The following is a 16,940-nucleotide window of genomic DNA, read 5'->3' on the forward strand; positions in this document are numbered from 1 at the left end:
ACTAATGCCAGTGTACTGGAAGAAGCAAAGATTACCAGTGTCAAAGCAATGATTCTTCAACATCAACTTCGTTGGACTGGTCATGTGCAAATACCTGATTATCGTCTTCCAAAGCAACTACTCTATTCCAAACTTAAAAATGGACAGTGTGATGCTGGTGGTCAACAAAAGAGGTTTAAATACTCATTCAAGGCAATCTAAAAAATGTAGTATAAACACCAACAACTGGGAAATACTGGCTTGCGAGAGCTCCAATTGGAGAACAGCCTTTACCAAAGGTGTTGTGAACTTTGAAGATGCTCAAACTCAGGACAAAAGGGAGAAACGTGCTAAGAGGAAGGCACGCTTGGCAAACCCTCACCTTGATCAACTCCCGCCTGGAAACCTATGTCCCCACTGTGGAAGGATGTGTGGATCCAGAATTGGCCTCCATGGTCACTTACAGACTCACTGTTAAAACCGTGTTTATGGAAGACAATCTTACTCGCCAAAGAAGAAGAAGAAAAGTGTGGGAATCCCTGGACAGAGCAATGGGGTTTTTCTTTTTTTTGGGGGGGGGAAGAGGAAGCCACATGTGTGTCCTCAAGGTGTAGACCTGCATGGCTAGGGTTGCACTAACAGTTGCCACAGAAGGTGGTGTGTGAGAGAGAATGTAAAAGGTAAAGGGGCCCCTGACCATTAGGTCCAGTCGTGACCGACTCTGGGGTTGCGGCGCTCATCTCACTTTATTAGCTGAGGGAGCCGGCATACAGCTTCTGGGTCATGTGGCCAGCATGACTAAGCTACTTCTGGTGAACCAGAGCAGCACACGGAAATGCCATTTACCTTCCCACGGGAGCTCACCCCGTTGTGGGGATTCGAACCGCCGACCTTCTGATCGGCAAGTCCTAGGCTCTGTGGTTTAACGCACAGCGCCACCCGCTGAAATCTACATTTTAGCTTAATTACAGCCTCCCCTTTATAGCCTTCCAAAAATGGGAGCTAAGGGGGCTGTCAGCAACAACAAACAAAAAGTTTGAGAGGCTGGGTCCCTTCTGTTCCCCTGTAATTTGAGCATTGCAGCAGGCAGGTGATGGGTGAGACAAGGAATTAACTTAGAAATCACTCTCCAAAGTGGACCATGGTGATCAGGTGTGCACTGGATACATGTATTGTTTTGCTTTTAAAAACCACCATATGGGCGAATCTTAACAATGAAAATTCTTCAATTTAACACACATCAGTCATGATCTTTGCTCTTTTTTTATTCTGAAAACCAAAGCAATTCCCAAAAGTACAATTAATATTTTATATTATATATTAGTATCAACACTGCATTCCATGCAGACAATCCGTTCCAAACATCTTGCCACAAGCTTTTCCACCCCACGCTCCTCAACATTGAATTATGTTGTAAATTCAAGTATACAAGAAAGAAAAGAAAGGCTTTGCATTGTTATGAGAGATAATGAATTTGGTGCTCAGATCTTATTTGCTGTGGACATGAACTGAATGGGTCATTTGACTTACAGGAAGCGCTTGCATGGTTTTTATTTTATTTTACAGAATTAGATGTGGTCAACACATCTAAAACCTGCAATTCCACATGTAGATTCTTTACCCAGCCATGAACTTCCAACAGGTACATGGAGACAGCAGTGATTTTCAGGCCAACATTGAGACCTGAAATGTCAGCCCAGGACACACAGTGTCTGTTTTTATAGTTCTAATGCAGTACTGAAATGCCCCGAAAATGCCTTGTTAAAACTCCTATGAAAGCATGTCTATATTGGAGAGTGGAAGAACTACATCTCAAGTTGTGCTTCTCTTTATTAAATCCTTTCCCCCTACTCTTTGGCTATTTCAACACTGGGAATTATATCTGCGAAAAAGCTACACTTTCTTCACTGCCTTTTTTTAGGGCATCTGTACAACACTATGAACCAACAACCACCTCTCATGTTCAGCTTCCTTTCCCCACTCAGAGCTCAGAAAACCCAACTTTTTAAAATTCGGTGGAACAGTTGCACAATTTCCCCAGGTGCACATAGCTTGTCACACCGCTATTCTGGCCAACTATGGTCTGAAAATGGCTTCAGCCATTTTCTTCTCTATGGTCTGTTTCTACTTTCTTGAAATCAACCCTTATCACTTTTTTTCTCTTCTTGCCCTAAATTGCAGCAGGGGAGGGAATCATGATCAGGAATGTCGTGAAGGAGAAGGGTTTACAGTGGTACCTCAGGTTACATACGCTTCAGGTTACATACGCTTCAGGTTACAGACTCCGCTAACCCAGAAATATTACCTCAGGTTAAGAACTTTGCTTCAGGATGAGAACAGAAACCGTGCTCCAGCAGCATGGCATCAGCAGGAGGCCCCTTTAGCTAAAGTGGTGCTTCAGGTTAAGAATTGTTTCAGATTAAGAATGGACCTCTGGAACGAATTAAGTACTTAACCCGAGGTACCACTGTATTTAATCCTTCCCTCACCCACAGACTGTGTACACACTCTCATTTACTCTGCTTCCACTGTTTGGGAAGTGGCATACACAAGACATTATCCGCAATCCATATCCTAGCCTGCATCAATCCTGCCGTTTCTTATGAAATACTGCATTTTGATCTGTTTCGCTCCAAACCAGCTTTGATCCGAATTGAGGAAAAGAAAGACCCAGCTGTGTTTTTAAGCTGGCAATCTGTACATGCCTGCAATGGTCCTGGTGAACATGCACACACTCACATATCTGAGGCTGAGAAAAGGCAAAAGGGCCTGCTCTCTTGACTACAGAGTTTGAGAAGTCCTGGCTCTGAAAGCACAATGCCATTCCACTTACAGCTCGAAACAGAACAGCAGTGGTTGTCTGCTACTAAAAACTGTCCACGTCCGGAAGAAGCCTTTATGACTGTGGTCCACCTTTTGCATAAGAGTGATCGGTGAACAAATATAAGATCCTATTTGTTTGTTTCTTTCAGGGATCTCTTCGCCGCCTCCCCACTCTCCATACAGCACACCAGTGGTTATGATAAATAGGCTAGCATATACTGTATTTTTTGCTCTATAAGACTCACTTTTCCCTCCTAAAAGTAAGGGGAAATGTGTGTGCATCTTATGGAGCGAATTCAGGCTGCGCAGCTATCCCAGAAGCCAGAACAGCAAGAGGGATTGCTGCTTTCACTGTGCAGTGATCCCTCTTGCTGTTCTGGCTTCTGAGATTCAGAATATTTTTCTTCTTGTTTTTCTCCTCCAAAAACTAGGTGCGTCTTGTGGTCTGGTGCGTCTTATAGAGCGAAAAATACGGGTACATACTGTCCTGAAAAAGTTCCATTGGGATGCATTGCTGGACTGTGTTGCATCTTATCATGCGTTTTTTACTTTTCTTAAAAAAAAAATAAAAAGTCAGGTCAGGGAGAAAACGCCACAACCCTGGTAATAGCCCCATTTATACTCTGCCTGCATCTATATCTCTACACGGTTATAGAATTATACAAAATCAGTTACGTACTATACATTAGATAATTAGCTCCTGAGGAAACCCCTGGGACAGATAGGCTCAGCCTGGATACGGAATGAAGCAACAACACCCATAGATGCATAAGTTTAGGAGACATGTCTAATAATAATAATAATAATAATAATAATAATAATAATAATAATAATAATTCCTCTCGGTGCTTTTTCTCTCTTTCTCCAACCAAGGCAGCCCGGCTGCTGTGGTGCTCTTTGTGCCTGTTTTTATTTTTATTTTATTTTACCCCAGACCATATGCAGAAATGGCAAAGTACAACGTTTTTGTTTTAAACCAGCCTTCGCCCTCCAGATGTTTGGGACGCTGCCTCCTATCAGCCCCAGCTGTGCTGCCTGGGATTGATGCGAGGTCTGCCCCAGCACACCTGGAAGGTTGGAGAAGCCTGCTTTGAACTCTCAGAGCCAAACTCCTTGTTACCTTCTGCACGGCAGTTTACCGACACACATCTCTTCCCTGAGTTTCCCGGTAATTTTAAAGCAGGCGTATCATGCAGTGAGTGTCAACATGCTCCCAGTATTTTCCCGCTTCCCTGCACAGGGCAGTCGATATATGCCAGGAGAGCAGCAAACACAGAATGTGATGGAGTCACATCGCTTGTCCTCAAAATATTACCTGAAGAAATGGGATAAGAAGTGTGGGTCATCGCGGTCTCCCTGCATTGCCGTAACAGGTGAGCTAGCCCTTAGGATATGTGCAAAATTTGCTCAGGCACATATTTCTCTTGTGGCCATACAGATATGCTCGCAATAACTTCAACATCAAAATACTTGTTACAGTCTGACTTTAAATGTGGTTTTTTCCCCCCTGGGAGGGAGCTGGAGCTAGTGGGAAAATCTGGGACAGGCAACCATGCCTCGCATCACATAGTGTTGTATCCAAATTAGATGGGGGGGAGGGATTGTCCAGTAGCAGCACTTTCAGGAATGTGTACCAGAATTTTACAAGTACATTTTATCACCCTAACCCACTGGGAAAACATATGGGGTAACCATCATACAAGATAAAGAGGACAGAACAGGAATGTCACCGTTTCCAAGAAAAAATAAGCTCTATATGTGCCACGAGACTCCCTTGACAAAGACCAGGTCTTGCTTCCTAACTAAAATCTGATTGTTAGTAGGATCAGACAGACTGGGCAGAGAGAATCTGCTTTAATTCCCTCCGTTCCCTTCATTGAGATAAGGTAGACCTTTCTCCTTCTCGTTCATAAAGTACTAATGAAACCAATGACTAGAACTCGCTCTTTAAAAAACACCCAGAAAAAGAAAGCCAAGTCATATAGCCAATTGTGAGGTGGAGTTGGTAATTCACAGCAGAAATAAGACAAGCCATATTATTATTGTTTTCAGGGTCTGAGGCCAAGTTTGATACGTATTTTTTCCTCTGGCTGGGGTGATTACTGTCAATTGCAAGGCCTCCTTAATTAATGCTTTCTTTCTCGTGGCTCAAATTTATACCGCCATTACCGATAAATATGAAGGTGGCATTTCAGGCCCAGATTAAGCTCCCCACAAGCCACAAATGTCAGGCGCTGCATCCCGCAAGTGCTGCAATGACACTGAGATATTTGAGGCAGACCAACTTGTTCCATGCTAACTATAATCCGTAAGCATTTCTCAAGGGTTTATTCAGAAGGCAAACGTCAATCTCTCCCACCAGAAGCCTAGATTTCCCTCTACCCTAACCTTTCTTTGGACAGTTTAGTGTATTTGCTTTCCCACCGTCTGGGGGCTTTAAAAAATTATGCGTAATACCCTCCATAACACACAGAGGCAAAAAAAGCATCTTCTTTACCAATATGGCTCAGGTGCCTGAGAAAAGCAGGAAGAGTGCAGACTTAGACTTCTTCTCCCTGGCACTGAAATCAGCCGTGGATGGCTACACCTGAAAACAACCAATATGAAGTGGGCTTCTCTGCAATAAAAGCTTCGACTCCATTGTAACTTTCCCCGGTAAACCACCCAGAGCCACACGCTAAACCTGCATGCCTTTTGGGTCCTCCTGTATCCATTTCAATTCTTTTTTGGGGTCTCTTTAGGTGTTTACTTTCCCCTTTTTGCTATTTCTTCAGTTGTGCTCATCGTGAAACAAACAGGAAACGGGAGGTGACGTTTTAAAGGTGCGAGAGCAATTAAAAAAAGAAGACGCATTCTTCAGCATTGATCCGCTTCGACGAAACCCTCCTTCTCATGGCCAGATGGCTCCACTTCGGTGTACATTGAGTGGTTTCTGAACTTCATGGCAGGCCACTGGTGCGGTCTCTGCTGTGGCGTGAAGAAAAGAAGGGCGTCAGTATGTGAAAAGGGTTGGCTGTCACGATTTGCACACATACACACTTTACATCAGCTTTCCTAAAGTTGCATGTTTCTGGACCCCAGTTCCCATCAGTCCCCACCAAGCATAGCCAGTGATCAGGGATGATGGGAGATACAGTCCAAAACATCTGGAGTGTAATGACCTCTGGCAGTTTATCAAGCCATGATAAGAAGTAATGACTCTCCGGCAGTTTTAGGTACGTTTATTTACAAAAAGACACATCCAGAGCACGGCTTCTCGCCTGCTCGCATTTACGATAGTTGGTCAGTCTGAAATTTCACCCCTCCCACAGCAGGAAGGATGGCAAACTCCCGCCTTTCCCCTCTTGCCCTTCCGTTGCCCTCTGATCTTATGCAGTCACCTAGAACGAGGACTGAGAGGCTGGCCTGCTCCCTCCCCACTTCTACTCAACACAGACTCAGACCTCTGCTTATCTGCTGATTGCCTAGCAATGCTCTGGCTGTCTTCCAACTCTCCCTCTTCTTGAGAGCTAACAGAGTCTTCCCTGGGAAAGGGGGTCGACCTGCCCTTCCTCGACTCTGTCAGCCAGGTCACATCTGCAGAGTCAATCTCTGGTTCACTTAGTTCAATTTCTGAGTCAAATTCTTCCCCTGCACTCTGGGGGGCCACGTTCCTCACATAGAGGACCCCAGGTTGGGAAACCGATCCAGTGATTTCTGATATGTGCATGAGTTGTGGTGCACAGAGCTGTCCTTCCTAAAGATGAGGCCCACAGTTCAGTGGCAAAACTTATGCTTTTGCATACAGAAAGTCCCAGGTTTAATTTTTTGCATTTACAGATTGGGTAAGCAGGTGATGAGAAGGACTTCGACCAGAGACCCTAGAAAAGCCTCTGCCAATCCGTTCGGGGCTGGATGGAGAAATAGGTTGGCCAGGTATAAGGCAGCTTCCTGATCTCCATACAGATCAAAAGGAAGGACATGGCAGCATGCACAGGCCCTGCAGAGAACTATCCCCACTGCCTGAAAAATAAAAATAAAACACGGCGGTTTGGCCGCACAGAAGCTCTTTGTGTGCATATCAAACTGCATAAAGGGCGCTGGATTGCAGTGATGATCCGGAGGTAAGTTTTATTCATTTTGTAGAAATACCGTGTGTATTTGGGAGAGTTCCTTCCCCCTCCCCCTTTCTAATTCTGCCAGATGCATAAATATATTTGTAGAAGTAATATCATGAAAATTACAGCCTCAAAGGTAAAGCCATCACCATTTTATATTCTATATTTTAGTGTCTTCTTCTTGAATAGCACCTGCAAAGATTGCTCAGGTATAGGACCTTAGGTACACTTCAGAGCATCAGAACTGCTGCTGAGGACCCCAAATGGAATGCGGAAAATATAGGACAAAGAAAACTGTGAAGCAGCATTCAGCAAGTACTGAATCTGGTGCTCAAAACTTTATTTTCAGAACAACATGGGGAGGGGGAATTCTGATGCTATTTGGGGTAACATATCAAATTAAGATGGTGCCAAAGAGGGAGGGAACGGGTGAAGACCAGCCTGGAGAGAAGATCGAGGAGATGGGAACCTAAAGGTTTGTCATTTTCTTTCTCAATGCCCAACCATTTTTCAAATTGATTATCTCCAGGGAGAATTGCACTCTGCAGCAGCGAAAACACTTGGCTAGGGATCAAGAGGCGGATTTGGGTCACAATTTTATTTTACTGGCAATCCTCTCAAGTGTTGAGAGAGAAGTGGCTCCTGGGTAGCAATCTAACACCCACTCACCTGGAAGCAAGCCTCAATGGGGCTTACTACGCTGTTAAACTCACCTTAATGAAGAACAAAGCAGCGTGGGATGTAGGGTTGCTTCTGATGTAGATCCCAGCAAGAATAATGGCTGCTATGAGCAGGACTGCCAGCACAATTCCAACAATGGTTCCTGTATGGAGCTGGGATTCTACTTTTTCCGCAGGGAAGTCGTCTCTCAAACCTTCAGGGGAGGTTTTCATAAGGGTTGGGGGGATAATGTGCAAATTACTCCAATACAGCCACAACAAAAGAAAAAAAACAACCCACAAGGATCAGCCAGGCGAGCTTTGTTTGTTCAGTTATCAAAAAGAGGCTGAAAGGTACACCATTACCCACAGTGCCTTTAAAGGTAAAGGGACCTCTGACCATTAGGTCCAGTCGTGACCGACTCTGGGGTTACGGCGCTCATCTCGCTTTATTGGCCAAGGGGGCCGGCGTACAGCTTCCGGGTCATGTGGCCAGCATGACTAAGCCGCTTCTGGCGAACTAAGCCGCTTCTGCCACATGACCCAGAAAGCTGTCTGCGGACAAACGTCGGCTCCCTTGGCCTGAAAGCGAGATGAGCTCCACAACCCCATAGTCGCCTTTGACTGGACTTACTGTATTTTTCGCCCCATAGGGCTCACTGGCCCATAGGGCGCACCTAGTTTTTTTGGGGGGGGAAATAAAGAAAAAACAATTATTCCCCCCCCCCCAGGCGCGGGGCTGTGGCGGGGGAAGCCCGAGCTTCCCCTGACCCCAGCCCCCAGAACAGGCTGCTATCTGCAAGCCGTGGGAGAGCTGCACGACTTCGCGCAGCCCTCCCACGGCTTGCGGAGAGCTGCGCGAAGCCCGAAGCCTGGGGGGCGCTGAGCTCAGCGCGCCCCAGGCTTTGGGGTGCAGGCAGCTCTCCGCAAGCCGTGGGAGAGCTTCGTGAAGTCGCACAGCTATTCCACGGCTTGCGGATAGCTTCCTGAAGCCTGGAGAGCGAGAGGGGTCAGTGTGCACTGACCCCTCTCGCTCTCCAGGCTTCAGCAAAAGCCTGCATTCGCCCCATAGGATGCACACACATTTCCCCTTCATTTTTGGAGGGGGAAAAGTGCATCCTATAGGGTGAAAAATACGGTAACCGTCCATGGGTCCTTTACCTTTACTCATATGGTCATCCCAGGTGAAGCAGCAGTTCAGGGCACACCTCACATCCCCAGAACATGGACATTCCCACACATTTGCATATCCACTAGGCCAAGAAATAATTAGGCACTTACCGTCTTCTGGGTTTTGGTTCAACTTCGTATCATCTATAAGTAAACAAAAACAATAACAAAAAGAGGATATAGGCTGGTTTGGCAAAGTCTTTCGGAGGGTTCAGATTCCTAAGTCTGGCTGGTAATCCTGAAAACAAGGTACTTTTCAAAAACATCATGGTTTAAATGTGGTATTGAATTAATGAATGGCTTATAGGTCTGGCTGTGGAGGACTGCGGTTTGGTTTTATTTAATTGTGGCATTTAATTGCTCCATCCATCTAACTGCTCGATATTTTGCTTGTTATTGCTGTTATGCTGTGTATGTGTTTTGTTAATGAATGAATGAATGAATAGTTAAAAATTACAAGGGGAACTTTGTTGCTTCCAGATGTGGAAGCATCCATTTAAGAGCATCCAGTGGTTGCTATTCTGCTTTATGCAGGTAGGGAATAGCAACTCTGCTTGCAGACAATTGCAGCCAGGTGTTCACTCACGAAATATAGTGGAGGAGGCTGTGGTGTGTGTGTGTGGGGGGGAGGGTTAAATAATCCTTTATCCTTTGATGCACTGTGGATCATGATCCCCCACACCAACTTGCAATTTAAGAAAGGTGGAGGAAGAAACAGATATAAAGGCAATACTATTTGGAAAATGAAGGGTTAACGTGGTCGAGCTGGTTCCTAGAGAGGAGAAAGAACCACAGAGAAAGAAATATTCTGCACATTAATTGCAGATTTGCTGTGTTATGGGTTGCTGAAATGTTAAGCAACAACAGGATGAAAAGGAAAGGAAGCTGGACAGCTCAGTCGGTAGAGCATGAGATTCTTAATCTCAGAGTCATGCGTTGGGCAAAATATTCCTGCATTGCAGAGGATTGGACTAAATCAGGGGTAGGCAACCTAAGGCCCGGGGGCCGGATGTGGCCCAATCGCTTTCTCAATCCGGCCCACGGACGGTCCGGGAATCAGCATGTTTTTACATGAGTAGAAGGTATCCTTTTATTTAAAATGCATCTTTGGGTTATTTGTGGGGCATAGGAATTCGTTCATTATTTTTTCCAAAATATAGTCCGGCCCACCACAAGGTCTGAGGGGCAGTGGCTGAAAAAGGTTGCTGACCCCTGGACTAGATAGTTGTTGTGGTCCCTTCCAACTCTATATACCTTTTCACGTACAGAAGTTGACTGGACTGGTGGTTGAATCTTATTTCAATACCAGCAACAGGAAAGAATCCTTCACCACACTTGAGAGCAGTTGGCTAGTTACAGGGATGTAGGCCGGGCCATATGATATGCACAGCTCTGTCCTCTCCAACAGAAGGGTATAGCCAGAAGAATCAGGAGAAACAGTCTGGGGGCTACTATCCCAGCATCTGCTGCATGAGGCAGTCATCTCACTCTGTCTAATGGTAGGGCTGGCCCCACACTTAATGGTTTCTTATATACCTATATAAGGGATGTGGGTGGCACTGTGGTCTAAACCACAGAGCCTAGGGCTTGCCGATCAGAAGGTCGGCGGTTCGAATCCCCATGACGGGGTGAGCTCCTGTCGTTCTGTCCCTGCTCCTGCCAACCTAGCAGTTCAAAAGCACGTCAAAGTGCAAGTAGATAAATAGGTACCACTCTGGCGGGAAGGTAAACGGCGTTTCCGTGCACTGCTCTGGTTTGCCAGAAGCGGCCTAGTCATGCTGGCCACATGACCCGGAAGCTGTACGCTGGCTCCCTCAGCCAGTAAAACGAGATGAGCGCCGCAACCCCAGAGTTGATCACGACTGGACCTAATGGTCAGGGGTCCCTTTACCTTTATATCCCTATACTGTGGTACCTTGGGTTAAGTACTTAATTCGTTCCAGAGGTCTGTTCTTAACCTGAAACTGTTCTTAACCTGAAGCACTACTTTAGCTAATGGGGCCTCCTGCTGCTGCCAAGCTGCCGGAGCACGATTTCTGTTCTCATCCTGAAGCAAAGTTCTTAACCCGAGGTAATATTTCTGGGTAAGCGGAGTCTGTAACCTGAAGCGTATGTAACCCAAGGTACCACTGTATGGAATTAGCACTATCTGCATGTTATAAAAGATTAGTATTATTCCGAAGAATAATACTTTTAAAAAAACCAAACTCTCTCTCTCTCTCTCATATGCTTGTGAAGACCGGATTTCTAGCGAGATCATCTGCTCATCCTCTTGTCTGCTTACACAGCTTATTCAGAAAAGCATGAAGCGTTTACTTGGAGAGGTCATTTGAGCAAGGACATAACTCTCTCTCCTGTTTTACCACTGCTCTGCTTCTTTGGAAGGAATGAGTAAGAAAGAAGGAAACATCTTCTCTCCTCTTGTCACTTAACAGCACCCCCTGGAAGAAATTATTTGGGCTCTGCTTTTATAGGCAAGAGGGGATGGCACAAAAGGCATCCAAATAACTAGGATGTCAGCCACATTCATAAATATCATCTCCATTAGCTGGCTCCAAGGAGCTGGACTGTAAGGGTAAAAGATAAAAATTGAAAGAAGGCTTCTATGATGTCTTCGCAGCTGGCCTAGATTTATTTCATGTTTCAGTTTCACCACCAGAAAAACATTCCTCTTATAAACGTACAAGTTTCATCATTTTATCAGTCTCACACCATCATACATACATATGTTATCATCTTTTTTGATAACCTCACGAGTACAGTTTGGATGCCTTTTCAGAGGGTAAGAGTCCCAGGGAGATTTGAGGCCCAGTACCATGGTGATGGCTGTTGTGTGTGCATTTGTTTTGTCTCAAACCAAGCTAAGAAATTAACCTCATGCTTTAATACGCTGTTATAAAAATAAAAATAAAACTATTTCCCTGCCCGGAATCAAAAAGTCAACTGGAAACTATCAGCGTGGCTCTTCCCCCATATTTTATTACTCTTTTCAAAGTCAACTCAGTCACAAAAGAATTCTATCCTCTCCTTCCTTCACTGCTGAAGGGCAACTACTAATGTTCTTTTCTATTTATTTTAATTAGCAGCTTGCGACAGGGACTATTAAACAGCAAAATTGAACTGGTACCTGCTGCTAACCACAGAGGGGAATAGTGGTTTTGATGCTAACCTAGGCATATTATGCACAAGATCCTGGGGAATATGACATAATTTCTCATACTGGAGGAAACTTAATTAGTCTGGGGTGATGTTCTGTTTTACGCAGTCACCATGACACACTGATCTCCACAAGTTAATTTCAAAAACGAAAGGTCTCTGGTCTCTCTCTGGAAGCGATGCCTCCAGCCAACCTAAAATGAGGGCTTGGAGCAAGAAGACCACACTTTTCTATCAGTCTTTTTCCACTCATCCAAATGTTAAATTTAGACATTCAGCGCAATGGGACTTTCAAACTGTGTTTGCACATGTATAGCCAATGCAATTCTAATTCATAACTGTGTGAAAAGCCTAGATCAACTTCTAACTGATTAGTTTAGCTATTACTGCTCACCTCAAGCAAATTTGGTTTTCTCAAGGTGCTGAAAATTAACTAAACTTGTTCATGGATCTGAGAGAATACACAATAATCCACAGCAGGGTTTCCTAAACTTGGTCTCCAGCTGTTTTTCAGACTACAATTCCCATCATCCCTGAACACTGGTCTTGCTAGCTAGGGATGATGGGAATTGTAGTTCAGAAACAGCTGGAGACCCAAGTTTGGGAAACACAGGGGGGGACATCTTCCTGAGGCCTCCCTTTCCCACTCCAACCATAGCATTTGACCCTGGCTGGTACCTTCTGTAGTTAGGCTGTCGACAAAGTGGGAAGAAGAAGTGGTGACGTCTTCTCTGAGTGGTGTGAAGGGACTGTCGCTGGGAGGTGTTGAGTAGTAATGTTCATCGTCTTCAAAGTCGGCACAGGTCTTCTCTTCTAACTAAAACGACAAGCCCGAACCAGTCATTCTGGTGGTGGTGGTGCTTCTTTGTGGATGTAATCTGCCACATGCCATTGACGCAACCATAGCGCATTAGTGGCAGACTTATTTATACTGGCCCCATACGCACATCGTTCAATTTTATTAGTTATTCTGCAAGGCTTCCTCAGTGTTGCCACATTACAACACTGCTTTACGGAGGGGTACTCTTGCACAATAGCTCAGCAAAAAGCTCAACAGAAAAACAACAACCAACCCTCGGAATATTTCTGGTCTGAAAAGTTAAGAGGATTTCAGAAGGAGGCTACAGAATGTCCACCAACTCTGTTTTAAGCTTAAAAAGAATAATCTTAAACTGATGCAAAGACTGGAGAACTGATCTTAAGAACAGAACCATGAGAAATGGAGAGACACTAAAATTGCTTGGCTGCCATTTTTTTAAAGTGCATGTCCAAAGTCCGTTTCGGGGGCATAATCCGGCCCGCTAGTCGGTTTAATCCAGCCCCTGTGGCAGTTTATTCCTGGGGTAAAATCCTAAAAAAACCTCAACAACTTTGGTTGGCCCCCACAGCTCTTCACTTCATCAAATCTGGCCCTCTTTGAAAAAAGTTTGGACACCACTAAACACTTATCCATCCAACCATCTCCTTTCCTGTGTTCTGCTTTTTTGCACTAAGCTTCCTTGCCATAATTTTGCCTGTGCTTTTGTTTTCATTCTTTACTCCCAACACTGTGGACATCATTGATCCCTCTCTCTCTGCATATGTTCCCATGTGCAAGGGGAGGTATTTCCTAAAAATATTTAGGAATGGTTTGGGGTCAGGTAGGGGGGCAAGCTCCCAAAACAACCCAATGAGGACTGAACATGCTCAGCAAGCATGGAATGCTGATGGATTGTTGGCAGGAAAACATGGAAAACTGTGTAGAAGCGGGAACAGAATGTGAGCAGAACACTTTGCTGCAAAATTTTGCAGGCTCCCTTGTGTTCTTTCTTTTCTTTAATCTGCAAACACTTTGGGTTATTATTACGGCTCATGGCCCTGTGTTAATAAGGGCGAATCGACTGAATCTCATTCCACCATTATAATTAATGTTACGGCTATGTAGAAGTGGAATGCAGCCCTTTGGCTGAAAAAAGATTGCCCAGCTAGGACTTTCAGCCTCTTAGGAAATGGGGGTATCAATAGTTTGAAACTCAGAGGTGGGACACACTGGTTGAGCACTGAGCCAGGGTTGCATACGTTCATACTTTTAAGTAATTTGACTATAACTTTACCTCTTGGTCACAGCCATACTCCAACCACTCTTCACGGTGTCGGTCAAATCCACTGGAACACCTACAGAAAAGAGAAGCGTGTAACCAAGTATGTATCTAACCTACAAATATAGACCCGCTTGGTGACATTTTCACTGCCATGGCTTTCCCAAGGAATAAGTGTGTGTTGTGTGTATTGGGACAATCTGGTATCTTTTTTGCTTCCCTGCACATGTGTTGCTTTAGCAAAAAGTAGAAATGCAGAAGAACTGCACACTATGCAGGAGGAAGACAGACGACAGTGTTTTGTTCCCCATGGGAGATTGCAAAATGTTCGATACTTGACAGCTGATGGCCAAAGAATTGATGCTTTTGAATTACGGTGCTGGAGGAGACTCTTGAGAGTCCCATGGACTGCAAGAAGATCAAACCTATCCATTCTGAAGGAAATCAGCCCTGAGTGCTCACTGGAAGGACAGATCCTGAAGCTGAGGCTCCAATACTTTAGCCACCTCATGAGAAGAGAAGACTCCCTGGAAAAAGACCCTGATGTTGGGAAAGATGGAGGGCACAAGGAGAAGGGGACGACAGAGGATGAGATGGTTGGACAGTGTTCTCGAAGCTACCAGCATGAGTTTGACCAAACTGCGGGAGGCAGTGGAAGACAGGAGTGCCTGGCGTGCTCTGGTCCATGGGGTCACGAAGAGTCGGACACGACTAAACGACTAAACAACAACAACAGGTAAGCCACACCCCACATAACTGATCACATGATGTGGTGCACACACACCATTTTGCGGGGGGGCACTCAAATATTTTATGGGGGAGGCAAAGACCCCCTCGGCCCCTAGGAGTTGGCTCCTATGCTAGGAAGAAACCAGGCCTGAGATATGCAAGAATCTTCTCATGCAAAGACATGCACTTATGAAACCTTACCCATTTCACCAGAACTAGAAATACATACAAATTAACTATTTTTCAAGTTAGATGCACCATAGCTCAGTGGTAGAACGTCAGGTTTACATGCAGAAAATCCCAGGTTGAATCTTCAGCATTCCTAGGTAGGCTTTTGAGAGAGTCTATGCCAGTTCATGTAGAAAGCAGCTTCCTGTGTTTCTATGGGTTAGCAATCAAGGCTTCTTTCAAGTATCCATAAAAATATCGCTTCCTGGAGATATTAAGGAACACAGACTAGTCCCTTCCTCTAAACAGAACACCACCCAGGCTCCTTGGGTTGCTAAAGCATTTTGCGGCTTTTACGGCCTCCTGTTCTCTGTAAGGAGTGCACTCCCTTCAAAATGCCTACAGAACTAGCAGTAGAAAGCTAGCAATATGAGCATCTGGCCTCAATTCTGTGTGGGAGGGCTAGGTTATTTTTAAGTATATGGTTTTATAATCGGAATCCCCAGATGGGTGTACTGTACCAGATACACGAACAAGCGAATGTAACAAACAGGGAGACCAAAAGGGCTTTCCCAGAGGAACTGGGTGACTCCATGCCAACACAGCTGGGCCGGAAGACTCTGAAATGTTCCTTCTTGCTGATGGGATTTTCTGTCTCTGCTGGAGAACAGCTTAACCTTACTCTTCAAGAGAGATGGAAAACTTGGGAAACCGCATCCCGTTTGCATCTGCATAGGCTGATTTTGGATTTCAGTACACGGGGTGCACAGTAAGGCAGCGCCCAAAAAATTGCAGCTTGTTGGTTTCCGAACGTTTTGGAAATAGAACGGACTTCCGGAACGGATTCCGTTTGACTTCCAAGGTACGACTGTACTGCAAATCATATTGCAAGTCATCTTGGATATTAAAGATGTTAAAGGTATAGAGAATTGTACATATGGTTGATTTGAATATGTTATTCTTGATTATGTATACCCAATGTATCAGCCGCCTGGGGGTTTTCACTGGTGGTTTTCACTGTTTGTGTTTTGGTTGTTGGTTAAAAATAAATAAAGAAAGAAAGAAAATAAAAAATAAAGACTCAAACTGTAAAGACTAGCCACACATCTTGGGCAGCTGGTCACATATCAAATATCGGGGCGCTTTGGGCAGGCTAAGCTGCAGGCAAATGTTGTTGTTTAGTCGTTTAGTCGTGTCCGACTCTTCGTGACCTCATGAACCAGAGTACGCCAGGCACTCCTGTCTTCCACTGCCTCCCACAGTTTGGTCAAACTCATGTTAGTAGCTTCGAGAACACTGTCCAACCATCTCATCCTCTGTCGTCCCCTTCTCCTTGTGCCCTCCACCTTTCCCAACATACTGCAGGCAAATAGGTAAAGGTAAAGGGACCCCTGACCATTAGGTCCAGTCGTGGCCGACTCTGGGGTTGTGGCGTTCATCTCGCTTTATTGGCCGAGGGAGCTGGCGTACAGCTTCCGGGTCATGTGGCCAGCATGACTAAGCTGCTTCTGGCGAAACAGAGCAGCGCATGGAAATGCCGTTTACCTTCCCGCCGGAGCGGTACCTATTTATCTACTTGCACTGGCGTGCTTTCGAACTGCTAGGTTGGCAGGAGCAGGGACCGAGTAACGGGACCTCACCCCGTCGCGGGGATTTGAACCACCGACTTTCTGATTGCCAAGTCCTAGGCTCTGTGGTTTAACCCACAGCGCCACCCGTGTCCTTCTGCAGGCAAATAGCAAACTGCAAATATGACATGAAGGCAGGCAACATCATCGACCCCGCCATGTAGGAATCCCTCTGCAGACAACCGCAGTGCCTGGAGACAGACAGACAGACAGACTTACAAAGACCATGCATCCACAGCGGTGACCAGAGGAGAAATGACAAGCACAGAGAGAAGCAATGACATGGTGCGTCTGCAGCAGCACAACGGGACACCTTCATCTGACCCAGCTGTAACAAAACATGTCTCTACAGCCACAGCAGGTGCCCGACAGTTTGACTTCACCCCCAAAGGCACACCTCTCCACTGTCTCCTGAGACAGATGTGTGCCAGCTAAGATCCTCCCAAGTCGGTG

The 16,940-nt window shown here is 45.4% G+C and overlaps 1 protein-coding gene across 2 annotated transcripts in view; it reads right to left on the bottom strand.

The window, feature by feature from the left end:
• Positions 1-1,235: 1,235 nt before the first annotated feature.
• The window catches only part of PLXDC1 (plexin domain containing 1), a 75,890-nt gene continuing 60,185 nt past the window's right edge, over positions 1,236-16,940 (bottom strand). The window contains exons 10-14 of one of the 2 annotated variants that reach the window (XM_081166543.1): positions 13,978-14,038; positions 12,563-12,701; positions 8,840-8,872; positions 7,613-7,773; positions 1,236-5,766 (exon numbers count right to left, since the gene is read on the bottom strand). In XM_081166543.1, coding sequence (XP_081022669.1) covers positions 5,659-5,766; positions 7,613-7,773; positions 8,840-8,872; positions 12,563-12,701; positions 13,978-14,038 — 502 coding nt within the window. In that variant the 3' untranslated portion in view covers positions 1,236-5,658. Of the gene's footprint in view, positions 5,770-7,612; positions 7,774-8,839; positions 8,873-12,562; positions 12,702-13,977; positions 14,039-16,940 lie in introns of both variants that reach the window. The other variant, XM_081166542.1, reaches the window with a different exon arrangement.

Source organism: Podarcis bocagei (genome assembly GCF_964188305.1).
Source record: "Podarcis bocagei genome assembly, chromosome: 13".
Taxonomy (NCBI): Eukaryota; Metazoa; Chordata; class Lepidosauria; order Squamata; family Lacertidae; genus Podarcis; species Podarcis bocagei.